The sequence below is a fragment of the Serinus canaria genome, chromosome 5, assembly GCF_022539315.1.
Source record: "Serinus canaria isolate serCan28SL12 chromosome 5, serCan2020, whole genome shotgun sequence".
In the NCBI taxonomy this organism is placed as follows: domain Eukaryota; kingdom Metazoa; phylum Chordata; class Aves; order Passeriformes; family Fringillidae; genus Serinus; species Serinus canaria.
The window spans coordinates 23501571-23528891 of NC_066319.1; the positions used below are offsets into that span (position 1 = coordinate 23501571).

The 27321-nt window shown below is 39.0% G+C and overlaps 1 protein-coding gene across 2 annotated transcripts in view; it reads right to left on the reverse strand.

Moving 5' to 3' along the window:
• Window positions 1-19898, reverse strand: part of CSTPP1 (centriolar satellite-associated tubulin polyglutamylase complex regulator 1) — a 79001-nt gene extending 59103 nt beyond the window's left edge. For both annotated transcript variants that reach the window (XM_050975192.1, XM_030240796.2), the window contains exons 1-2: window positions 19745-19898; window positions 10790-10892 (exon numbers count right to left, since the gene is read on the reverse strand). In XM_050975192.1, the coding sequence (XP_050831149.1) occupies window positions 10790-10892; window positions 19745-19790 (149 nt within the window). In that variant the 5' untranslated portion in view covers window positions 19791-19898. The remainder of the gene's footprint in view (window positions 1-10789; window positions 10893-19744) is intronic.
• Window positions 19899-27321: the final 7423 nt, after the last annotated feature.

Here is a 27321-nt window from a genome sequence, read left to right on the forward strand (position 1 = left end):
GTAGTGATTAAATTACTGCTGTATGAATGTAGTTTAGGATTGTTTTATTTTCACCTCTTGGTTTAAGTGTACTACAATATTTTCAATGATGAATCATTGGACTGCTTTTTTAGCTATCCCCCTTGGAAAGCAGTGTAGGACTACGAGCATTCCTCAATTCAAATTGTTTCAAGTGCTTTTTTAAATTCCACAGATCTTAGAACTTGGGACACTGAGGTCAGCCTCAAGGAAACCACCATCTTCCTCTAATGAAATTAGCCGTGCTTCTTAGGTATTTCCTTGGAAATGTGTTAAAACAAAACAGATGCAAAAAGTTATTCCTGATGACTGGCTTTAAGGGAAAATAATTGGTTTTTTTAACAACTAGGCAGATAGGAAATCATTAACATTAAAAAATTTTTGCAAGATTGGGTGATATAACTCTGCAAACACAGAGACTGGATCTTTTGAGATCCTTTCTGTTCCATGCACTCGAGTTTACTTCAGCTGAAGGCTGAGGAAAAAGCAAAAGGAGCGACAAATTTTAATTATGTGTTTTCAGACTTCTTGACCTAGGCTAGGAATCTCTGTATTCATGGCAGACTTAATACAGGTGGTGCAAAGATTATCCCATGTACTGGGATGAAGGAAATTAACCACAGCACCTGTGACACAGCTCAGAGGAGGCAGTGAACAAGCTTTCTTATGTTGCTTTGTAGCAAATCAAACCCTCTGAGACCAGTTTACAGATTCTGGAGAAGGAAAGGATTAAAGGAGTTGCCATGCTTGCTTGTTATTACCCAGAAAGCCTTTATCTTTTTTAGAGTCCCTCTCCCTTAATTTTTCATATGCTAGGTCAGTAATTTAGCACCTCAAGCCTTACAAATCCCAAGCTAAAATGACCATACTGTGTTGAATTAGTAGCCTAGGAATAAAAAATAAGAAAAAAAATTAAAAGGCAAATGGGGAGGGGTGGGGACGTGGGAATCTTTAAAAACAGAGGCCTTTTGATCAGAGCAGCATCCTGCAGTTTGCTGTAACTCAAGCTGACCATTCTTACATAGCAGGAATTAAGGACTCCCCCTGCCAGGCAGGGCCCTATTAAAACACAATAGCTGTTTGAAAAGGGTAAGCAAGCTGATATGGATATAATAGGCCACATATTGGGGCCCCTTTCTACTGTGAAATAAAGCTTCTTCTTAGAATTATGAGCTGGGAAGCCTAGTATTCAGGAAGATGGGAAAGGGCATACAATGAAAGACCATAAAAAGCCCTGCAGAAGCCCTCCAAGGTGCTTAAGGAAAAAGTAAAGAAGCCTTCACAGATAAGCATCAATCACCCATGACCAGCTCTTTCAGTCTGATCAGATGCAATTTCAGACTACATGGTGTTTTCAGTGAGTCTGGAGAGGTCTTGCTGGTATAAACAGAAATTTATTTTTTACAGTAGGAAACTGTGTAAGTTGCATACCACAGGAAAGGCTGCATGAACACCATTATAACTAATTTTTGTGGAGATGACTGCAAGTTGCTACCCAGCTTCCCTCAAAAAAACCTGTTTTTTTCTGCCCAAACCTAAACTAAATACATAAAAAATAAACCAATCCAGAATCTTAACTACACAAGGAAAACTGATAACTCTCCAGCTAATCTATTTAGTATTTGTTTAAAGTAGTCCAACTTGAAATTTTGGGGCAACAAGAAAATTCCTTCTGAACTGCTCCATAACTCTCTACATTCTGAGCGTATGGGAGATGCAAGTCCTCTGTTAGCTTCATTATCATACAGCCATGAACTCCATTCTTTGGCTTCATTTGTTAACCAATGAGTATTTCTGTCCTCCCTGTCGTGTTGTGGAATTCATTCACTGGCTTCAAGATGCCACAGAAACCATACTGTGAACCTGTGGCAAGGGTGACAAGACGGCACAAAGATGAAAAATTATATTAAAACCACAGGCCACACAAGGTAGCACTCTGATTTCCTCTTGTCTAACAGTTCACAAAGTAGCTCTGGAATTGGCATCGTCTGGAGATGGATTTTGATACCAAAGCATAAACGTCCACCAAAGGAGGAGTATGGATTTGAAAATTATTGAGGAACTGCATCCATCTTGAACTCCTGAGATCAAAGCAAAATGCCATATAAAGGCAAATTGACTTTTCAGAAAGTTGAGGCCAAAGCATAAGTACAAGTAAGAACCTGCTTGCTCCATTCTGTATGAACCTTCCTGTTGTAAGACAGTTGCAAGTTTAATAAACTAGACTTTTAGTTTTTTTAAAAGGTAGCAGCCCAATCATATTATGGCTGTGATGCCGCACAAAATACTGAAATGTAACTGAATATGTGTTCCAAAGAGATTCGATACTGGTGCCATGCAAACGGATTCTGTATTTGCTCATTTCAGCCTTCATTTGCCTGGAGAATTTCAGAAGAAGAAATTTACAACTGGGACTCTGTCATCCAATTCAGTTGCCTTGGCAGGAACTATAGCACATCAAAGACTGAGCAGCTTCCAATATTTTCATCATGGCAACAAATGAACCTTGCCAAAATTCTCTAATATAGATGAAGTTACATCATTTGACATTAATGCTAACTCTGCATTTGGAGATTGCTTAGCTAAACCACTTTGTGCTCACTACAACTTCTTGGCTACAGTGTTGACCAGATACAGTTTGTTTAATTCACTTGAAGATACACAATAACATTAAATTGCAGGACCTCCTTATTGCAAGTCACTAAAACTAATGTATTCTGGGATCTGTATGGTTTCAACACAGCACGGACAGAAAATCTCAGGTTCCTCAGGTTCTCTGAAGACATGTAGATTTCTAGAAATTAGAGTTTTTGCTTTTCTTGCTATTGTTTAGTGCTGTTTTTAAAGAAAAGGAAGATAAACCACATTTCGAAAATGGATTTTTCAGGCTTACAAGACTTTTGGTGTTTGATATTTATGGAGATGCAGACATAGTTAAGGGATTTTATCCTGTAAAGGATAAGGAATCCCATTATGGCATCTTATCTGATCCCATTGCTGAAAACATTTGCAGATTTTTACAGTTTGGCATATCTAATTTAGGAAAAAATTTCCATTTGTTGGTCTTGTCCACAAGGGAACACATATATTCTTAGCACAGCAAATAGAAATGTTCCTCAAGGTCTTCTGTGATGCCTCAACATTTTGCAGCCTAAGAAGAAACACAAAAGTCCTTCCAACAACACAAAACTGGGAAAAAAACCCAAACCAACAACAAAAACCCAAACCCTCACTTCAATTCTGATCCATCTTTCCTTAAAGGTATTTCTGGGAAAAAATAAAGTGTTCCTTAAACTTACACTACTTGATTCCAATTTAATAGGAAGCCTTATATGTTTAGACAGATGTAAGCCAAGAACTCTAAAACTGATCTCCTATATACATGAAGTAGCCTAGACCCATACCAAAGTGCTTTATTAAAGAACTAAATCATACGAATTAGTAACACAGAGAGAGGTACCGCTATTCATGAAGGTACCATCTATCCAACAGTAGTACTCTTATTGCTTGAGACATCAAAAGCTTTATTGGAGGAAATAGTATGTTAAAAAGAAAATATTACTAACAGAAAATAATAAAACTGTGCCTTTCATTCTTAAGAATAATTTTTAAACCCCCACATATAATATGGGAAAAAACACCATGTACCAAACTTTCTACGCTGCTATGTTTTTCCAAAGCTGCTATTCTTGTGTGCATTACTAGTGAATTCTAGTTCCCAATTTCACATTACTAAAACAGTTTCCTTCAAAACACATCCAGAAACTGCAGGAAATCCAATCTTTCAAGCATGTGACCAAGCATTAGGTGAGATTTACTGCTTTATATACACATTGCAGATCATATGCAAGACTGTAAATAGTCCCACTACATCTGTGGTACATGTATCACTATTTATGTTTCTCATCTTCTCCTGTATATTCCAACAGTGACTCAGCAAGCACAACTGAGCAATTTTCCAAAATGGTGGAGAAGGTTGCTTGTCAAACAGTCATATCAGCACTGAATATCTTACTTGCATCACGGCAAACTCTACTACAGACCTTTTCTCAGTGGAAGATGGACAATATAAGATTTCCAGAGCTCTCCAATTCTGACTTCAGGGCCCTTTCACTTCTGCAAGGATAGAAACAAAACCACAACAAGAGATGCATGATAAGAAATGCAAGAACAGGGCAGGAACCAGCCAATACCACAGATATAATTAAAAAAAAAAAAAAAGCAGACTGATGGAGAAAGTAAAACTAACAGAAGACTCTGTGACATCCCAGGAAGGGTGAGATGCACATTGCCAGCTTGTGTCCAGCCTCTCATCCACCAGTATCCCCAAGGACTTCTTGGCAGAGCTGCTCTCAATCTATCCATCCCTCAGCCTGTATAAGTTCATACATTTCAAGTCACAAAAGCCTGATCTTAACTCCCAGCTGGGATCATATACTTTGCCAAATTTGCACTAGTAATATCATCAACTATGATGAAAAGCAATAAAAAAATTGGAAGCATAAACAAGAGTTTTACTAGAGTTAAAAACTAAAGCTAGAGAGAAGATAGTACATTCAACTCTAGCACAGAGAAAAGGCACAAAGTTAACTCAGATATATATTGTCTTGATGCTTGTACCATTTGCCACATTCCTGGACTCTGGCTTTTGGGAAATTTCTTTCCAGTTTTATTAGCTATCCACACCACCTGTATGCAGTTGGATTTAACCTAAAGGAAGCTCAATTTCATGGCACATGCATTGCATTTGAACCTTCAAGGTTGTAAGAAAAAAAATAAAATATAACCAATTACATAAGGTCTCCATAAAGTAGTCAGCCAACTCTTGCTGCAGCTATTCTGAAAAAGACCACAAGTAAATATGTAATTTCTATGATGTGAAGGAATAGGAAAGAAGTGGGCAAAGACTGCACTGCTACTCCTGTGAATCTATACTAGGAGCATCATAATCTGATGACACTGCACTGATCACACTGGAAATTGTGATTACCTCTCTTGAAAGAGCAAGAGCACAGTGCAGGTCAAATCAGTATGTAAGTGCAGACATCATGGGTAACTACCCTGTGCTGACAAGATGCTGATATAAAGTAGTAACATTCAAATGCTTTGGCAAATCCTGCAGATTCTTTTGTCAGCAAACAGTATGAAAAGTTTCTTACGTAGAGTATATTACCACATAGAGCATCACTGGTAAATGCTTTCTTTTAAGTTCAAGTCTGTTACTGCTTTGCTACAATTGTTCCAAGATAATCCTGTTTACCAAAAAGATTTTTTACCTTTTTATCCCCCTTGTAATTCTTTGCAAGGGATACATCTGAATATCCACTCATCTGTAAGATTCTCAAGAATAAGGTAAGAAAATACTACATCTTCTAATATATTGGCAACATGTGCAAACTACAGTGGGAATTGTGTTATTGAGATTAATATATGCATTTTTTCCAGCTGTTTACTCAACAGCAGTTATCCCAATCAGCATATTTGTCAGGTTAGGACTTGTTGCAATGTTTGTTACAGAGAAACGACTCTGGGAAAATCAGGAGTTCATAGATCCTGGCCGTCATATCAAAATCCCAATGCTGTTTCTGCCATAAAGCAATTCTGTAATAAAAGCATAGGGTGACAGATACACAGGTTCCAGACAAAATTCACATAATTTAAATGTCATGTAGAGTTATCCACAACCCCTAGATCTTCCATAGCTCTCATACAAAACACATACCCCATGCACAGTGGGCAGGAGGTATTGAAATCCCATTTCTAAGGTGGGCTGGAGAAATTCAATTACAAGAAAGAGAGTTTGCCCTTCTGACAATGCTTCTCTGTAGAGGTGAGACAAGAAGACAACAAAGGGACTAACAGAAAGGCTTTGTGTCCATTAGCAACACTCTTAGTGGAGAAATATGCAATTACTGTAGATTCCCCAGAAAGATTTATCAGCAAATTCAGTCCTGCAAATCCATGTAGTCTGTGGAGAGACACTTTCAAAATGTTTCTTCCACAGCAACTTATTCACATGAGCTGCAAAACCTCCTCAGAGCTTCTGGCACAAGTGCATTCACTCTCTTTCCACTGATAACTGAAGAGCAAAGGAGAGGCAGACAGCAGTCGTACACAGTGCCCTAGGGGTCAAGGAATCCCAAGTAAAAGCCTGTCAGGAACCATCAAGCACATTATCCCAGCTGAGATTTTCAGCCCAAAGGGCTGCTGCACAGCTAGGTCATTGACAGCAGCAGCTTGATACTGATCACAAGGCTCCGTGCAGTCTTGCACTGAGTGGCATCATTTTATCTTTTTCTCTCCATAGCAGAAGACATGTAGGAATCAGGACAGTATTTGAAGAATACATGAAATGTTGTGGGGGTTTTTGCAATTTCTCAGAAGGTAATATCAGAGAGAATATCAATATTTTAGGTAATATCCCAAAAGTATTAATACCTACAAATACTACTGATTTGCCCAAAACACAAAAAACTAACCCTGAAAAACCCCAACAACCAATGCCCCTTCCCCAAACAGTTGTACTGAGAAATTCTAATGAATGACCTAATCTCTCAGAAAGGGAATCTGGCACAACTTGTCAAAGCCCTAAGGACTTCTCACTACTGTTTTCGCTGTTTGTACTGTAATTGTACAAAGTACAGAGTCAACATTCTACAATGCTAGATGCTGTAAAGTACATGCAGTACAATATAATTTCTGTCTTGAAGAGCTTACACTATCCTTGCAAACAAGACAAAACAAGTTACTCTGAAAAAGGGAAAGATGCAGAGCAGATGACAGCAAGATGATGACGATGATAAGGCCTACAGACACAGATGCAAAGAAAAAAGAAAATTGATGGCTCTAAGCTAGCTCTAAGAATCTCTCCTTTTCATAATCAGATAATTCAGCTTATTTCCAGTTGCCAATTAAGGCTGCCTTCAGTGAGTGGCTTAGTTCTCATGGGCATCCCATCTGTCTTGTTCCTGGCCCTTCCCCCATGCCCTCCTCCCCCAAGGGTTTGAGACTTTTTTAAAAAGGAGGACATTATTTACTCTACAGATTTATTTCTGTAATGTTGTACAGCAGTAAAAGACTGAACAAGCCAAAAGTTTGTCTGATACCAAAGCCTGTGTCTATTGCCAGAGAAAGCCAAAGGAGCAGTATCATATTTGTCCCTAAGGAAAGAGTTGAACAAATCGTTCCAGCCAATCCATACAACAAGAGAAAATGAGGTACTTTCATTGCTAGAAGTTGATACTTCTCACCATGATAACATCTCCCTTCCCAAGGATCCCAAACTATATAGCACTGTCAGTCTTGTCACTAGGAACAAAGCAAATGCTCCTTCCTGTAAAACAGGGCTCTACACAGTGCTGAGCTGGTATGTTGGATTGCCAAGCACACAACAGATCTAAAAGCTGTATCTGACCCTCAGCCCTGTCACACACATCACAGATACCTCCTTAGATAAATACTGTTAAATTGCCATGTAAGATCCAGCAGGGGCATTCAAGTTAGAGCCAGTAGAGACACTCTTTACAGAAAAAGGGGATTTCAGACATCAGTTTGCAGAGTCCAGTGAAGCAGTACTACATCTGCAAGCTAAAAGCAAGAGTTTCTTCTCAGTCATTCTCCAGCTATCAGGAGGTCAGGATATATTTCACCACAAACAAAAGAAAAGGAGAACTATTTTTTGACAGAAAACATAGACTCAAAAAAAAAAAAGTCCATTCCCTTGTCTGCAGTTCACTTGTGTTTGATTTATCAAACAAATAATTACAGTTATAGAAAAAACAGTTTCCTAACCAATGTAAGTTACAACTGCTTATTATTTCTGATCTTTCCAAAGAGTCTTGAACAGAGCAGCACATCTACCTGCATGCTGGAAGAGAAAGTTTCAAGCAAAGGGTTAGCCTACAAGAAAAGAAAAACATACTAGTAGGAAGTCTCTTCATCAATTTTTTTTTCTTGCTGTTTCTTTAAGCTGAAATGAAAAAAAAAGACACACAGATTCTTTTAAGAGCCCAGAAAATATAAAGTGGGATGCTATGCACATTCCCTCTGCATGATCAAATGCATTAGAATGAGGGCCCTGTTTTTCTTCACTATAGGAAAGATCAAGAAAACAGGATGATAAATAATGTATAGGGAAACATGTTCCTTTAAGATATGTTGGCACAGACATCAGGCTGGAAGAAGCAAAGCAGCATTAGTGTGTAATTACACAGAGGGTTTTCAAGAGTCTGCATTTCATGAAGATTCAAGAGCAGAGCTGAGATTTCTCAGGCTTGCAATGAACAAATACCAGTAGCATTTCAGCATATCTATAAAATCAGGATTAGTCCTAAGAGAGGCATAATTTTACTTGTTTAACTAAAAGATGTAGAATAATTGGCAGAAGAATGATTGATCCCTGTTCCTGTAAGGGTCAGGAGCGAGCCAGATGAGGGAAGCCTGAAGGTACTTCCAAGATTGAAAGCAGATGTCCACATGATTGGGACAAATGAACACTGGAATAAAGTGGGAGAAAAAACTATCCTTGAAGACTAAAACTATTTTTGAAGAAAAACTGTAGAGATCAAGGTCAGTCCTCTGCAAACAGCAATCACAGTGCTAGATGGTGGAGAGCAGTGAAATACATACCCAATTCCAATTCTTAGAAAAAAATTAAATATTCATTGCCAGCAAAACACTTACTGCATAATCCATACAGAACTAAATGACTGCAAAATTTTCAATTCTGAAATTTCACTCAGGTATGCTAAGTCCCAACAAAGTTTTCTTAATTACCACAAAAACCAAGTTGTTGTAACTGGCTCAAAAACTTGAATTGACTTATGGTAAAGTGGGACATTGCAATGCATGATGGAAATGCCAACAGGTTGCTCTTCAGCAGTGAGTCCAGCAGAGAAGTCCATGGAACATCACTGCATTGAGAAGTATGTTCTCTTAAAGGAGTTTGGAAAATATTTAACACCTGTCCTTGACAGACTAATTTCAACTTCTGAAAAGTTACAGAAGTCATTTTTTTACCCCATATACACTTTAAAAAAGTTACTTGTTTGGGCCTGGCTGCTAGCTTTCTAAACCCTGGGCTTGGTCTCTAATTTTAAATCAGCATAAATAAGGAAAACACAATTTTAAAAACTGGACATCCTAATCCCAAGTCCCTTCATCTCAAATCACTGCAGCATACTTCAAAACATGCCCATTCCAATCCTCTCCTTCAGAAAAACATGGATTATGGAAAACATGGGGACAGTGGCCATAAACCTTCTGGAATCTCACAAGTTATCTTTGAGCTTGAAGATGCTGAGACTGAAGATCAAGTTTATTTGCTTGGGAAAGAAGTGTAGCCTTCAAAGCACAGCTGGAACAAATGTTGATAGTTGAGTGGATGAACAGAAATCTCTAGGGCAGTGAGGGCTCACCACTAAGCCCTGGGAGCCAGAATATATGACATTTTCATAATAGGAAACTTCACATTCAACACCTATACTGGTTATCTTTTATTTTCCATTTAAAATGAAGAATACCACATTTCAAATCTTCACAGCTCTCAAAATTACTAAGCTTGTTTGTGCTTTGGTAGGGGACACAGTTTCATCAGCTAAAGTTTCTTTCTTTATAAAAGAAAAAAGGAAAAAAGAGAACTACTAGTTCTATATTACAGAATCAATGAAAATTAATCCTTTTCCTATCTTTCATGAAATCAGAAACTCCATAAGACACTTAGTGCGAACAAGAAAAACATTGTAAAAATCGTATCTCTGAAAATAAATGGGAAAAACAAGACCCTAGCACCTAAGTCAGTCTGAGGGTTTTGCTCTATGGTGACGGTTTTGTTCATTATAATGGTCTGGAATCACTACTTATTCTTTTAAAGGTAGAACAGGAATAGGAAGTGAAAAAAAATGGTTATCACATCAAGATGAAGAAATACTACAGAGCATTTTGAACAGTTTCACTGTGTGAACGACCTCTTGCTCACCATTTAATTTTTGAAGTATATTTGAGGTATATATCAGAAGTTTAGAAAAGGCACAGAAGAGTCAGTTTGAAATTAGATGCAAGCTCATCTGCAGAGGTGCCCTAATGACAATTTCAGCAGGGTATTTCAAAGCCACCTTGCCTTCAACTTCGGTAAAGAAATCTTGTTGCTGGGTGGAGGTCATTGTAATCCTGCTCTTTATCTTTCTTTAGCTCTTGTTTCCAACTATTTGCTCAGCTGACTAATGTCAGTATTACTTTCTGTGGACAGAAAGCACATAGTTTTTCCCTCAATAATTTTTTTGCAAATTAGTAAGAAGAGATAGTGCTCACATCTAGTACTTAAGGACTTACCCAGGTTTTAAGGGAAGAAGAGGCATCCTATTAAAGCATTCAACAGAACAATAATCACACAAGGAGACAAACAACTCAGAAAAGGAAGAATGAGTGCTGCTGAAACCAGCAGCAGTTTGTGAAACAGTTTGCTTCAGTATTTCTTAAGCAGTTTGATGCTAACAGTCCTGACCAAGAGGTGCAGAATTTGGTTTTCCATGTTTTTAAAATCACTGTTCCCCACAGTGACTGCTTTACACAAATGTTTGTAATAGAAGAAGTACTGAACTGTACAAAACCCACTACATTTCCAAAACACACTCTGGCAGCAATTGACTAACCCAGTAAAATCCAGCATTCACAACATAACCAGCACATGTCCAGCTCCATTCTCCACGTATTCTGTCTGTTTCCAAAAGCCTTCCTCAGGCTGGCCCTATTGGCAGCATCCTGATGTACTTACTATTCAGTGAAGAACCTGGCAATGCCATACTGACTAATATCTTCTCTGTTCTCCAGCAGCTGACTCACTGCATCCTCCATGTATGTGAGGACATGTCGCTGAGCTGCAAATAAAAAACAGTAAGAGACAGAAGTTAGAATATAAGGGGCCTTCCCAGCTGAGTGCCTTACACAAGATATCAAGCATCTGCTTCCTCAATTAGAGAGTGGAGGTTTCTTTCTCCCAGAAATGGATAGCAAAATTCATCACCTAAATTCTGCTTTCCTTCCTGGCTACACAGAGTTAGTCATTAACAGCACTGACTCTTTTTTAGAATCCCCTGAGATTTTGGTATTGAAGGAAGATAAGGAGTTGTGAGACAGTTTCACTGCAAAATGCTTACTCCAGAGGAGTTCCTGATCTCTGTTCTGAGCCATCTTTCCTACACAGATTGTCAATGCTGTTTTGATGGGGCTGTTGCAGAGCTTTAGGTGTTCTTTACTCTTCCCTCTATACCAAAGCCAAGTAGCTTTAAGGTTGTTTTGTAAAGGTTTCCTCCTGAAGGTGCAAATAAAAGTACATCTGTTTCCAAACAAGCATCAGTGAATATGGCAGGTGGGGAACAGGTCTGAATGCCAAGAGAGATTTACATTGCTCAACAGCCAATCTCAAATAACTGCCTCGGCCAAACACGGGAGAATTTCAGAAATGTGGATCTGCCAATACCTCACCACAGAATGACACTCACTTATAGGACTCTGGAGTAAAGACAGTTTGGGGCAACACAAACAGTTTTGCTGCTTCTACAGGGGGCAGACTGTACAAAACAAGCATTTGCCAGGGAGGAAGCAGCACAGATTTACCACTGAGCCCCTTTGATGTTTTTGGCTAGAAACCAAGTTGGAGCAACAAAGAGCCGAGTCTGAGGTGATGTGCCAGCCAGCAAGCAGTAGACTTTCCAAATCTACAAGTTCAACAATCAGTAGACAAGTTACAACGAACCCAGGAAAATCATTCCTAACCTGGAAAGCACACAAACCATGTTCCCAAACCACACACCTCCATCCTAAACACGTATCCTACTGTACCTTTGCAAGTAGTGTCGTGTCCTAAAAAGAACAGGAGAAAACCCTTAGGGAATATAGGAAAGGCAAGGGCTGTTCTTGCTCCTTGCCAATGTGCTCCAGACTTGGCAGAATCACCCCCTCACCAGCAACTGGCCAACCTCAGACCCACATCAATATTCTCCAAACCATTTTAATTTGTGTTTAATATCCCGGTAAGCATCAAGCCTGTGCCACTTGATCCACAGCATGGAAGGCCCTTTCATCTTAGTGTGGGGCAGGTGGACTTCAAGAGAGGCCCGGAAATTATTATTCCCAGTGGATACAGTGATTAAAAGTATGCATGAATATTGATTGCTATCAGGGGATTTCTCTGCCTAGAACACTTTTCAGGACAATAGTAAAATTGGTTAAGCACACCCTGGAAAATACCTTGCAGCTGATAGCAAAATGGTGAGCCAAAGGTTTAAAGATATTATCTGGCACTAAAAGATATAGGGCGTAACTTTATTTAATTATTTTAATGCAAAGGAATAAATTTAATTTATGTGAGTGATTAAAGAAAAATAGCTCTGCGCACCTGTGTCCCCTGAGGGAATAATGAGCCTGTGCAGCTCAGTCATAGGCTCAAGATAGCAACAACTGGGTAACTTTACTTCAGCCCATCCTTCCTCCCTCCTCCTGAAGCAGTCCATCTCACACTCAGCAAATGTCTCCCAAGGCCCCTCCTGAGGTGTCACATGTACCAGATTATGCCAGGAAATGGTACGAGCAGACAGACTTCCATTCATCTCAGCCTGTAATAAACTTCAGTTCAACTGCAAAATCATTCTCAACACGTTGTGGGGAAGTATACACTTCTTTCATAGAATAGTCCCTATCAATGAACCATACTTCTCCTTAGAGTCATAAACCTCCCCTAGACCCACAGTGCTACACAGCACAATGTAGCTGACCTCTATAATAAATACCTTTGAATCTGCTCCTGGAGAATAAATTAACTTTTAACATAGAATTTTAGACCTTTCAAAATGTACACAAAAATATATAGGTCACTATCGAATACAATTGCTTGTAAAAGGGTATTTCTCCTAAGTTTTTTGTTGCATAGCCCAAGGATCCTGGGAAAGAGTTTCTATACCTATTTCCCAGAAGAGTGGGTAGAGGTGTGGGGAAGGGAAGAAAACTATGAGCAGAGAAATTAAAAGAAAATAGCACTTTAAATCTCCTTGAGAAGTCTCCCTCTTTGTCCCTTTGGCTGTTGTGCTCTTTCCAGGTAGCACAGTTCACACTGCCAAACCAAATTCCAGCTCTGGCTTCCTGTTCACTGACTGCCCAGTTCCATGGAACGATGCAAGTAATATGTTTTATAACCCAACTAATTCTACGCTATACAGGAAAGTCATAGAACAAAATGTAATTTGCAGACAGGTTTTAGCAGGCCAGAGAGGCAAAATAAAGTGCCAGCAGTCTGGTTATAGCAAAAGAGTAGTTCCTTAATTTACACAAATGGTACTTTCCATAACAAACACTGGAACCATACTGGAACATAGACTGTTTATGCAAGCTTAGTCAAAAATCTGTGGAGTTCTAGGCAAAATAAATGAGATGATTCATACATTTTAATAGATTTTGAAAATTCAGGGATAATGATGTACTCGTTGCTCATATTTTGAGGCCCTCTATGTAATAACAAGGCAGCAAGTCCAAATCAGAATGTAAAGCCCAAATACTCACTGTGCTATTACAGCTTTCTGTCTCTACTAATTTTCTTCCTGATAGAACTCCAGTATACTGCAGTTTCCACACAGGAAGTGTTACATCAGGACATCATCCTCAGCATTGGTTTGTTTCAGGCTTATTGTAACAGAAGTTCCCTACTCATACAGAACTTTCTGATGCAACCCATATTCTGTAAATATAACAAAAATTCTCAACTCTGAAATCCCAGGCAACTACCCCAAACAGGAAGCCAGTGTGCCTGCCACACTCATTTGGTAGGTGCCACACTCTTTGCTGTCAGATTTAAAAACTAACAGTTGGCTTTCACAAAGGAATCTGACAGAGTAAGTTCACTGAGGATTTTTCAGGCAGCCCATAACCTGTGATGTTAAGTAAATACCTTTGCACAGAATATCTTAATTCTCATCACTAAGCCACTAGCAGTGATGTTATACTTGGAGCCTCAGTCCAAGCAGTAGCGGCATGTACAGCTCCTCCAAAGCTGCCCCCTGCAGCACTTAAGAGAACAGCCTGTGATACTCACATGCTCACACCCCACCATCACACACATGCCCAATGTTTAAAATGAATTTTGGAATGAATGCACTTTTGGCTCAGAACCAAATTCAGGGCCGAGCACTGGCTGTTCAATTCATGCATGGCCAGACCAAGTCATCCAAGTACAAGACATAATGAGGATTATATCCACAATCTCTATGGATTTCTCTACAGTAGACTAGACAATCACAACTAATTCCATTTAGCCACAACCACACCAAATATTATTGTATATGTATTTAAAATAGTAAAAATAGTCTTTTTACAAGCTACCAAATTACTTGTTTCAATCTTCTGATAAGAACAAACAATCCACTACTTCGTAGGTTTGATTAAACATGGTATAAGAACAAGCACTGATACTTGAAAAGTCTTGAAGGAAAATTTAATGCAAATAATATCACTGCACAAAACTGAATATATGCACTGAAATTCTCAGAGCCAGAAATTCAGGAGGAAGGAAGGAAATAGATGTCACCTTTAAGTAATGATACTGTGTATATGTAATGGTTTTATTATCCAAGTGGTTACACTTGATTGCTTAACTCTTCAGGAGATATGACTTCTGAAACAGGAGCTGTCTATCAAAGCAATTTGTTCTGTATGCACACAAGGGGGCTTTTTTTTTTTTTTTTTTTAATTGGGGTCATTCCTGGCATAACTGAATATGCTGAAAAATCAGGAATGGGAATTCCTGGATAAGACCAGTTTTTCTTACTTATTTGTCTCCTCCTCAACTGAAGTGCTGAAAATACACACTACTTGATGCAATTAACGCTATGATTCATTTCAGTTACCAGAAGCTCGAGAGCATAACAAGCTTTAATGGATCTGGAGTATTTCTGGCATTTTTAATCTCTGAGAACATATACTGTGAGAGCATAAGGTAATAGCTAAATACTCTTTCAGTATTTGTTCTAAACTGGAGCTTAACTAAGGACTACCTTGTTACACACACTGGAAAGACACATCCATAGTAACATAAAATCAATTTCATGCAAACATTACCAAAACAATAATGATGCAAGAGAGAAATAGTAAGGATTTAAACTGCAACAACAAAATCACATCAACTCTGGAAATTCTTCCAGCATTAATGGTTTTTCAGGATGCTCATTATAATCTTTTCAGATATCATTAAGGACTTAATCTCTTCAGATGTTGCTAAGAAATGGCCTGGGAAAGAGAAGTAAGTGAACAAAACAATTAACCTAAATGCTACATCTCTGTACTGTCATAGTTCCTTCCAGCTTTGCATAGCTTCACAGTGTAATTTCCTATTAACCCCCAAAAGCAAAAGGTTTTTGAAGTACAGAACATATAAGTACAAGTAGACCTTGTCATACCAGAGGTATCACACAACATGAGACTGCTCTTACTCAGGAGCACATGCCAAGGGGTCACACACTATAACTACAGCACATTTCATATGTTTGAATTTTCAAAACCCCTTTCAACAAAAAATTTAAGAAACATTTCCATTCATAATTTAGTCTTGACCACAGCTGAGAATTTGCTTCAAACAATGAGCATAATATTGCACACAGACTGACTTAATTGTGCAAGTCCTTCCAGCAGACTGCTTCTTGCAAGGCGTCATACAGCTGCTAGAAACCACTCCCTCACCGAAGCAAATCATTGAGCTATCTTTTCTTTTTTTGTTTGGCTAGGATTTTTAGAGGTTTTTGTTTAAATCTAAAATTATTAATCATGGAAGAAATTGTCATTTCAGTTTGTTATAAGGCATTAAGTAGCCTAATGGTTCCCTACCTATTCATGCTCAGAGGGACATATGCAAAGGACTGTACTCTCCAGTTCTGGAACTCTACCTAATCCAGGATCAGATTTCACCTGTACCTTTCAAGTTAAGGTGGAAGTCCTGCGGTGCAACAGCAGTACAGTGGTGAAACCTCCATCTTTTGGACAAAGTACTAGACTGAGTCTAGGAAGATTCAAATTTAACTAATGTTTCTTACTCACACAACTCTTACACATTATATGCAAACTCTTACACATAATATTCAATCTACATTACAATTCTCCTATCTGTACAACAGAGCAAGAAATAAAATTTTTAAAAAGCTATTCTCTTCTCTTTTTCTAGACCATGAGATCTTTAAGTCACAGTGCTTCACAGAAGTTCACCAAATATTTGTACTAAGAGGAGAACCAGGGTCAGCTGAGATATCAGGATAACAGTGCAGCCTATGTGTTGATTATGCTGTTAAAGGAAATGATTGTACATGCACTTTCCAGATCAATATTTCTTAAGACTGTTCAGAAGAAGAGTAAGCCTTAGGCTTCAGCAAGGTCTCCACACAACTGAGGTTCTCTCTTGGGAGCTACTCAGTTTTGTAAAAGAATGTACACTCTTTCTAATCATTAAACCCTAGACCTTTTATGAGAGAGATGAGGAAACACAACTGTGTTTCTAGGCCCATGTTTTACTGATAAGGCACTTTCCTAGCAGAGTATTTGCATTCTTACATGCCTTATATTGGCAAAGAAGGACAAGAAACAACATCCTGGAGCTGGGTAGTAGAAGGCAGGAAAATACATAGAAAATAGAAGTTTGGAAATTCGCAGTACTCTACAGCTTTTTCTCTGTAACAGGAAATGGGAGCAGGGAAGTAACACAATATGAAGCTTCAGAGACAGCTGCATGAGCAGAACAATACCCTAAGTGCTCTACTGCCTGCTATAAATAACTGAGCAATCACCAGTTATTAAACCATAATGAGGAAGCCATGAAAAAGTGTCTCAAATATGCCTCATTTTGCCTACTGTAGGTCCAGTCTCATCCATCAAATGAGAAACACATTATCATCACTATACCCAAACAATAAATGTTGTTTTTTCAGTGAAACTACTGTTTATAATGTCCTGCTTGTAACAACATCATCTTCACTGCAGCTTTCTGCCAATTCTGCAGACCTCATCTCCATTCCTATTCCCTAAGCAATGGTCATCTCTTTTCTTCCACTTACTGTCTCATTGTGGCATGAGACATGTTGCCTTGATTTTCACATTCCAGGAACTTTGGCATAACAAAGCTTTGCAATTATTTTTCATCAAAAGTGAATACTTAATTCTCTCCCTGTTCCTTTCTATTTTAACTGAAAACTGCTTTTACTTCCCTCTTAGCATTCTAACTTGTTATACAATAATTATCTCAAATAGAGCACGGAATAACACAGCAGGTAGCATATTATTCTGGCTGCTCAATTTACGTGTTTGCCTGGTTTTGATAATGAGAGAGAGAAGAGGGGAAGAAGGTTTTGGGTGAGTTGCCCATTCCAGCTCGGTAATGGGATGGTCATCTGAATGTGAGAGTCAGAGAACACCTTAAGTGGCAAGCTAAGGCAACACAACTCCAGAATGAAATTATAGAAAGTGAAATTTATCACAGCTCCTTACAACCCCACTTCAGACAACTGTATTAACAAGACCTTGAGGTGCACAATAGAACAATACAAATAATGGGGGTGATTTCAGGATGCCAATGTAGAAAACAGAAATGCAACTTAGAAAAACATGTGAGGAGGTGTGTTTGTTTGGGGTGGGAGGAGGGGGAGTTGGAGGTTGTTTTGTTTTGGTTTTTAACCATTTTCCTACTGCTAATACACATAAATTCCTTAGGATCTGTGAGCAGTTTGGCACGTTACAAAGTCTCATGAAGGCAGAAATGTTGGTCTTGGTAACATTTAGAGCTAATAAGAATATGCTTCCCCATCTAATAGACAACAGAAAGTGCAATCTAAAACCAAGGTATACTAAGTAATGAACAGAACAGACGCTTATACAAGTTATTTCTCACCCTAATATGGTGACATGTCTTTTTCTGACTCCAATGTCAGAATGATTTAGGAAGTTGTACAAAATGAAAAGGGAATTCAAAATCAGCATGTGGAAGAGAGACAAAAAGAGGCTCACCTAAGTGACTAGTAAAGCTGCTTGCTCCTAACAATCTTGTACATATAAGAAATCTCTCTTGTATATCTCATGTCTTACCTTCAGATGTGCAACAGACAACTGGATTATTTTCACACTTTAAGTATTTTTAGTCTGCTTCCTAGATTGTTTTGAGTGATTCAATCCTTACTGACAAGTTTCACACAATTAAAAGTGCCTATTTCATAAAAACAATTACAAGAACCTGAAACCAAGTTGGCTCATCAAGAAAAATAAATTTTACAGGTTTCAACCTAGAGCCACTCTGGAAAAGTTATTAACTACTCTATTAGCATGTAGGTTAAAAACACTGAAGTGGTGTGACAGAACAGCACAAACCCAAAGTGTGTGTGTCTAGTGTATCAACGTGGCACTGTGATGCTGTTCTCAAACACCCAAAGCTCCACAACTGAAATCAGCAACAACAACTTCAGCAAGGTGAGTCCCATGAGACTCACTCCGAATAGAGCAGTAAATAAACCTATTTCTGCCTTGAATTCCTCGACACAGAACAGCATTGCAGTTATACAGGTATGCACAAAGCACCCTAACAGCAGCCTAGCAGCAACAGCACAGTGAGATTCTACTCTAAGACTACTTAGGTCACTCCTTTGCTTAAATGGTTAAATAAAAGTCTTTTAGTGTAGTACCCCCTGCAAGACAGGTTTTCCATTTACAGCAGTGTTTCTGTACTCTTGTTCCATTTTGACTTACAGAAATGGCAAAATCATGATGGAACAAGCAGCACCAAGCAATCCAATCCATTTCTGACCTTCTCTTGTACAAGAAAACCACAGAAAATTATGTATACCTTGATAGGAGTTATTACCGAACATTCTCTTGGGCCTAGGAAGTAATGGCTGAAGAGTTTCACTTCACAAACACTCTCTTGAACACAATCCAAATGCTTACTACTCACGATTCATCTCCTCTTCAGCAATTAAATGAAGTCATATTGACTTTATTCCATCCTAATTATTTTTATTTGACACCTTAACATCAAATCACTTTGCTCCTTAGTTTCCTGGAACATCAAGCCGTTACAGACAGCTTTAAAAGGATGTAGTCTTCCAAGGAGTAGCTGCTTCACAGGTTAAAAGATTTTCATTTTATGTAGGAAACATCATCGACGCTACCTTATTTCAGAACAAAAGCTAACATTCGAACCATCTCGCAACGTAAGAGCAGCACTCCTTCCCATTGTTGGGAAACGAGCACAAAATAAAGATGCTCACACAGATCTGTGAGCAAAACAGGTTGGTAATGGGTGAAGTCTATCACAGAAAGGCTGGACGCCGCTCGCTACTACTCACACCGCCAAAGCGGAGAGTGGAGGAAGGAGACGCCAGCCCAGCTCCCGTGAGCCGGCCGCTCACGGAGACCACACCTCTGGGCACCGGAGAGATGCTCCCTGTGCCCGAGAGAGCTCTGCAGCCCTCCCACCCCAGCGCCCACAAGCCCGCTCTGTTACGGCCCGGTGCTGCCCGCTCCCCAGCCAAGGCGGACACAGAGCCACTGCGAGCCCCTCAGCCCGGCCCAGCCTGGGGCCGCTGGCCGCAGTCCCCAGAAAGGGCGGGCCGGGCGCAGCCACCCCGGCCCCGCCGAGCCCTCCCCATGCCGGGCCGCAGCACATCAGGGGGAGAGAACCCTCAGGAAGCCTCCCCGCCTCGCCGCTCCTCACCCAGGTACTCGGGTCCGGGCAGCGAGAGCCGCTCGGGGCTCAGCATCCTCCTCCTGCCGCTCCTTCCCGGCTTCCGCCCGTTTCCAAGGCGCCCGACGCTCCCGGCGCTGCTCGGCCGCTCGTCCCGGCTGGGAACACGCCCCTCGCCGCCACAGTTCCGCGCCCACAGCCGCCCGGCAGCCCCATCGCTCAGGGGCTGGGGCAAGGCTGGGACAGAGCCCGGGGGAAGAGACTGTGCCTGGAGCCTGCTGACAGCGCCCCGAGCAGGGGGCTGCACCGAGGCCGCCGTGCGCGGTGCCCCGGGCGGGCAGCTGCTCCGGGGCCGAGGGACGCCTCAGAGGGGAGAGCGAGTGAGCAGGCTCTCCCTAAGAGCCGAAATAGCAGGAGGAAAGGCACGTGTAAAGTCATTCGGATTAGATTCAAGTTGTCTAATTTAAGATGTCTGCTGCTAGGGATTATTTAGGACTACACCTTAATGTGAAGGTGAATTGCAATAAGATAAAACCATACAATATGCTGAGTTGGAAAGGACCCATCAGAATCGTCGAGTCCAGCTCCTGGCCCTGCTCAGGACACCCCAAAAATCACACCGTGAGCCTGAGAGCATTGTTCAGATGCTTCTGGAGCCCCGCCAGGCTTGCTGCCCTGACCACTTCCCTGGGTTAATGAAGTCAATGTGTAGCAGCTTTGTTCCAGGGAGCAACGACTGAAAGCGTGACCAAGGGGATCCTTCAGAGTTGTGTCCTTCTGTCCGTACTATCCCAGAGCTGGAATTTCTGCATCCCTTGTGCTCAGGAGAGGTAGGTATAGGGAGCCTCAGGAATTGTCCCTTCTGTAGATTCTGGTAGAAATGAGCAGAAAAGTCCTGAGTCGCAGGGCTCTTTCTGTTCTTGGCTGGGAGTTTGCCTGGGAATGGCCATTGTACCAGGGATGTAGGAGTGGCAGAGCTCTTCATGTGGCTGGATGCAAGCCTGCTGGACTTCTCTTTCCCAGAAGCTGTGGGAAAGCTATTTTTTTCTAATGGTGATGAAAGAAACTGTGAAGTAATTTGGGAATTTTAGCCACAAATTCCTAAATTAAAATTCCCAAATTAATTCACAGTTTCTTTCTTCACCGTTAAAAAAAAATACCAGCCCAGGATGTAATCCTGGAAGTATTACCAAAAACCCAACCAACCAACCAAACAAACAAAAAAAGCACTGCAGGTGTTGTCTGTGTTTTAATTGACAGATGCAAAAGAACAGAAATTAAATGAAGCATGTGTACCTGCATATGATCTGCCTTTATTCCACTAGAGAAAAATGCTGAGGCACTGGCAACTCAACTTTAATCTATATTTAAAGGACAGCCACATTTAAAAAGGGCAAACAAGATAACTTAACTGTTATAACTTAACTGTCAATATCCCACATAAGATTGCCTGGCCCTCTCCTTTTTTTTTTGTTCTGTCTTTAAAAGCATATAGCTTAGACATAAATATTGCAAAGATGAGCAGAGAGAATAGTTTAGGGAGCAGACAATGAAACACTCCAGCATGAAGAATTATTGAAAAAAATGTAAGATTGCCTTAAAGAGGATAAGCATAACATATGAAATTATGTTACCTAAAATATTTGTACTACAATTAAACTCACTCAAAACTCCAGTTTGTTCAGTTTGGCACTTTGTGCATTCTGTTATAGGCTATAAATTTAAATATGGGATTTTTTCAGTAACGGATACAATTAGACCACAGAATACATTGATACAATATATTTTTGAGCCCAGAAATTCAGCAGAATTTAGAAAGGAAGTGGATTCCAGCAGAATGACAAAACACAGGATTATGTTGTTACACATATAAGCAGTATCACTGGTGTTTAAAAACCTCTTCTGTAATGCTGGACAACTGAGCTGGTAAGAGCCTCCCACAGGTTGTGCTCTGTTTCCTTTTGTTCTTTAAACCATTTCTGTAAACCAGAGTTTAGCCTTGATCAGTTTCTAGAGCATTTAAAGTCCAGTTTTGAATACTACATATTCTGACATCTCTCTGGTTTTTCCTTTGGGGTGGTCCTTTCCCTTTCCCTTTCCCTTTCCCTTTCCCTTTCCCTTTCCCTTTCCCTTTCCCTTTCCCTATTTCCTCACTTGGTCTCTATGGCTTAGACTTTGTTATTTCCTTCAGACCAGCTAAAGGAAACCTTTTGGACACTGGTCCCATCTGCAGTTTTAATAACAGTAAGTTTCAGTAGTAATAGTGACTGACTGTTAACAACTTAAAGAAAGTTATATAAAAACAAGATGTCATTTCTGAAGCCATTTATAGACTTTCCTGTTTACTCTTATTTCTCCTTGGCTTGCCAGAGCCTGGATTAGGTGACAGATCAGCAGCACTTACCTGTTCCCTCACTCTCATGACCTGAAAAGGGAGAAATGCTGCCAGCCTGGCCGTAGGTGTTAATTTTGTTTTACCAACTTCATTTTAGAACCCTAGACTAGTGCATTTTGATAAATTCAGAAGGCTTTTCTAGGCCACTGGAATCCATCTGGAGGTTTAATAGCTGCCCCCAGAGGGGCACATCTAACAAGGACTTAATATTCTTTTGGACCCAGCTGGAAGAATGATTGTGAAGAAAATTATCTTTCCTTGTCACAGCCTCTTGGTAGATTACAGAGGTACAGATCTCACTTCAGGGCAGCCTATTGAGTACACTTTTACTGTCTACCCTGGGAATCATGGTGATGCTTCATCTAGTAACTAAAATTGCTGCATTTTTTTTACCAGGGACATTTGGGCATCCAAATCAGTCTTTCAAGGAGGATCAGTTGGATGACATTGGTACATTTTGTGCCCACCCACTTTCAGAGTTGACATGATCTTGATCTGATTTAGCTTAATTCACTTTGAATTGTGGATTAAGTAGAGTTTCAGAAATCATATGTTTAGTAAACTGGGATAATTTAGTTATATAAGAGTCCATGTGACCACAAGTTTAAAAATAATTAGTGGTGTAATTTAAATTACGTCATGAAATAAAATGTCTTTATTATGTTAAGATGCATGGACTGAAAATCTTTTCTGTGTAAGTTTTGTGTTTCTCAGCAACTAAGCTGAAATCAGATTTCTTTTTTTCTCCAGAAACACATACTTTGCCCCAACTATATTAATTTCTTAGCTTACTTTCTGCTGATTTTATGTTAATCTTCCTGAATTATACTATCAATGTAGAACTGAAATATTTTCCTTTTATTAAACAAGTCCTCCTGAGAAAAAGCTCCTCTTTCAGAGAGAATATTATATAGAATAATAAACAGGACTAGATAGCAAGAAAATAATCCAGAGGAAATGCCTTGTTTTAAACAGATTGAGTCACTTTGCCTGGCTTCTTTAACTTTTCTCGGAATTATATGTTTTCATTTGCTTAGAATGTTAACAATTATTACTATGGTAGTTACAATACAACCTATTAGGTGTATTAGAGGAAACAAACTTTTTTTTCTTCAAGTGACTGCTGGAAATGCTATTGCTGCAATGTGCAAAGAACTAAGCTGTGGGCAGTCTTCTCTTATTGTTCCATCTGACTATGAAATCAATGTAAGACAGTTTCACAGAAACACTAAGAAAATGTCTCTAGCCTTTCTTGTTTATCCTTTGAGCATCCAAAGCTTTATCCTGTTTTAAAACATAGTTAGCTGAGAGCCTATCTTGTGCAGAACTCAGCTTTTTTGAATTTGATAGTTCTTTGTGTTCTTTGAGGCTTCCCACGTATTTTCTAGATGAGCTTTTCCTTGTACATAATAATTAATAAAATTGCAGGTGTGATAACAAAAAGACAAATGAAAAACAAATTATACTGTGAGGAGAAAAACATTGACTTAAATAACTGTCAATCTTTATTGATAATCTATTATTTTGGGCACAGTAGCAGAGATAAGTTTTGAGGAGAGATCTAAAGAAATGGAGAATAAGGATTTCACATGCTATTATTTATGTAAATTATTTGAAATTTTGTAAGTGAAATTAGAATTCTATTTTGTAAGTAATTTTAAAAATCAATGGTATTGAAGCTGGATGATTCATTAATGAGTCAGTTGCAAACCCATAAAAACCTCTCATTAAATTTTTGATTTAATAATTATTTGTATGGATTATGACCTAATTATTTATATGGATTATGACCAAACTCTCTAAACACATACACTAAAAATAAGATTATCTTAAATAAAATGGTCAGCCAAAACCACAATGAAATTATGTGAAGAATTCCATGGTTTTATATTGTTGGTTCCTCAGGAGTCATTTACAGGAAAAGATCCAGTACTTCTAGTGCTTCTCCTAATCTGAGCCTTCTCAAACTGGATGAACTGTTTATCTGGTTCACCTACAGCACAGTGGTTTTGCACAAGTAAATTAATTATTTTTCCCAAATAATGCAGTATTAATACTGGTTTACCTCTTCAGATAAAATGTAGACAAACAGATTGGACTTACACTGCTCTTTAAGATCTTCAGAGCAATAAGATTCACCAAATTTCTCTCTCCTAGCATCTGCCACAACATGAATTCTGGAAACAACTGTGTTTTTCAGCTAGTGGTAGATAACATGATAAAGCAGCAGCTCTCTTAAGTAGCCAACATTTGTACCATTACAGAGCTTAATTACTGTGACACCAGTAATTGCACCAGCAAGTGTTAAGTCAGGAATATACTTAACTAGTAAGATGTCATAAGCATACAGAAAACTGCTGTGAAAATGATGCCATCATAATTTTTATTTTATTTACTAGTTTAACTGCATTTTAATTTGGTTGCTAAGATTTTATTTTCCCTCTTGAACTGCTGGACAGAAAGAAAGTAAAGAGGGATCTGATCTGATTTTGAGATGTCTGTATCGTTGATGATTCAAGTCTAAACAAGCTCCAAGATCCTTGTATTTTAAATACAAGTTGGTGGGCAGAAAAAAAAACCCTTGAAATATTCTTCTACTCCTCAGCCATAGCAATGCTTTTGAATTCTGCATGATGTGCTTACAGGAAAAGGGAATAGTAGTATGACAGATTCTGTGGCTCAAGGAGGCCAAACATTCGTTTTCAAATCAATGGTAGCTGTAAGTTGTATAATAGATTCCTGGCATGTATTAAATGTAATGTCCAAATTCTGATTTTGAGTTTAATGTTTAGTAAGCAAAGTTGGCTTTTTTGTAAAAACAAACTGTTGAAAGACTCTCCTCCAGTTTTTGTTCCCATTATCTCATCAGGAAGGAAAGGACAACATCTTTAAAAGTACTTAAGTACCAAGTGAGTGACCCTTCTCTGTTGGAATGCCGCCCCACTAATGATGCAGAGAAGAAAAACAGCCATTTCTGGCAGAGTTTGCAGGATCTCTCATGCCAAACAAAAAAAAAGTCTAAAATGCCTGGTATAAATAAATATCACTATGAAATTCTGGCATGGGAAGCATTTCTGACAGCCAAGGCTTAGCTCATCCTGGGGGGTAATGCAAAAAGGCCAGCGATGTTTATTCTTTGTTTCTACTTATCGAATGTTCCTTGCAAACATAAGCTGCCAGACTCTGTTATCCATTAGACAAGGTGTCTGTGTGAGAATATTATAATAAGTAAATGGCTCTGTGTGTTGCAAGAGAGCAGGCAGATCTAAGTGGGAGTGAGCTGTTGTGTCTAGGGATCAAGTGAAGCCATAATCGTGATGGCTACAGTGGCCAGCTCTTATGGGAAAGGTGTGTAACTTTCTTTGTGCAGAACAGAGATTAATCACATGCAAAGTACTCTGAAAATATTTTGTCTTATAACATCTGCATGGAAAAACAAATGATGGAATCAAGGGAAAAACCCAATAAAATGGAAGAAAGTGGAGATCACAGGTTCATTAAAATAGTGGAATTCTTGCTAAATTCTCAGTCTGTTAGCTACAAAAAAAAGTCATTTGGAAGACAGCACTGCAGAGCCCTGCCACTGTACAGGAGTTGCAGTCAAAATATTTTTCCAGCAAAAGCACACATCCGTAGCCTGGTGATTCACTCCATAATATAAGAGGACATAGTGATGAATGTTTTTTTTCCTTTTTACTACATAATGCATAAGGTGTTTTCAAGAGTAACACGCTTATGGAGTCACTAGAGGAGAAGATAGAGATCGCACAATGTTATAATGGTTGGAGAACTTTGGAAGAGAAGCAAATCACTTAGTGAGAGAGAATATAAACCAACTCAGACTGAAACAATAAATGAAGATTATGGCAATTAATTCTAAACAGACTAGAGGAAGCATGGAACATTTTTCAGAATAGAGTAGAGAATTAAGACCTAATTAAGTTTTATCTGAGGAACATTTTAAATTTTTTCCTTTGCTTTGTTAACTTTATCACTCTAGTTTCTATACCACAACAAAATAGATTGACCATTCTGCATTTGAATCTGGTAATAACATTAGATATTAAGAAAACATCCTTAAGATTCCAACTTTAAGTGTTAAATTTTACACTGTGTTAGTGAAGGAAGAGGTTTTACTTGAATGTGTAAAGTTTAGATGTGGACCGAGTTTCAAATTCTGTGGCTACAGTCCATTTCTAATATTTACTAAACATTTCTAATATTTACTAATACTCTAATATTTACCGTTTCACATAACTTAGGGCACTACAGTGTGCTCTAAGTTATGTGAAACAGAAACAAGAGAAACCTATAGTCCCTATGACACAGTCTTCCCCTGTGCATTAAAAGTGTTGGGTTTTGCTCACTCAGATCTCTGATAGAGTTTCCAACAATTCTGCTGACATAGAATGAAGCACAAATGAAAATGCAATGCACAAACTCAGAATATCTTAAACTCTTAGAATGCTAATATCATGTTAAATAGTCAAGTTTCTAAAATCCTAAACTTGCAATGAAATGGACACAAGTATATGTGACTGGGAGGGAGGTTGGATGTGTGTACATACATGTGGGTGACTCATGTGAAGGGGGTGTTTAAGTCTGGATCTTGCTCCCACCTGTACCTTTATGCAGATCTCACCTGGTGCTTGTAGGAGCAATTAATTTGTTCCCTCAATCCCATTTTTCAAGAGCTAGTATGACAGAGGGAGAGGTGTTAAGAGCTATCTCTGATTCAGCCATCTGATAGGAAAGCAGATGGTTGACATGTTATCAGAAACACTCAAGGGTTATATCTTGTTTGTGTTGGCAGTACTTGCCAGACCTATCATGCCAATAAAGTATTAGAAGTGAATCATCTTCAAAAAAGAAAACTCTCTTTATCGTTCTGTCTACATTTTTACATCTCCATAGTGGCTTCTGCAAACAAGAAAGGTGTGTGAGCTGAGAAAAAGATGTTTATGTCTTTCACATCTATTCCCATGACTACTTGTTTCTTTACCGGCCTCATTTAAGTATTCTAGGTTTTTTAAGAAAGGAAAAGTCAGCCCATTGAAGATATTCCACATACTGAGATATAAGGTCACCTTTCTTTCTGATTGTGTGATTGATTTTTATCACAAACTTCTTATCTGAGTACAGCAACTACTGATGGCGAACTACATTAATAGCTGGAAGTCAAAGAAAGACACGTCTCCAGTTCTTTAGAAAA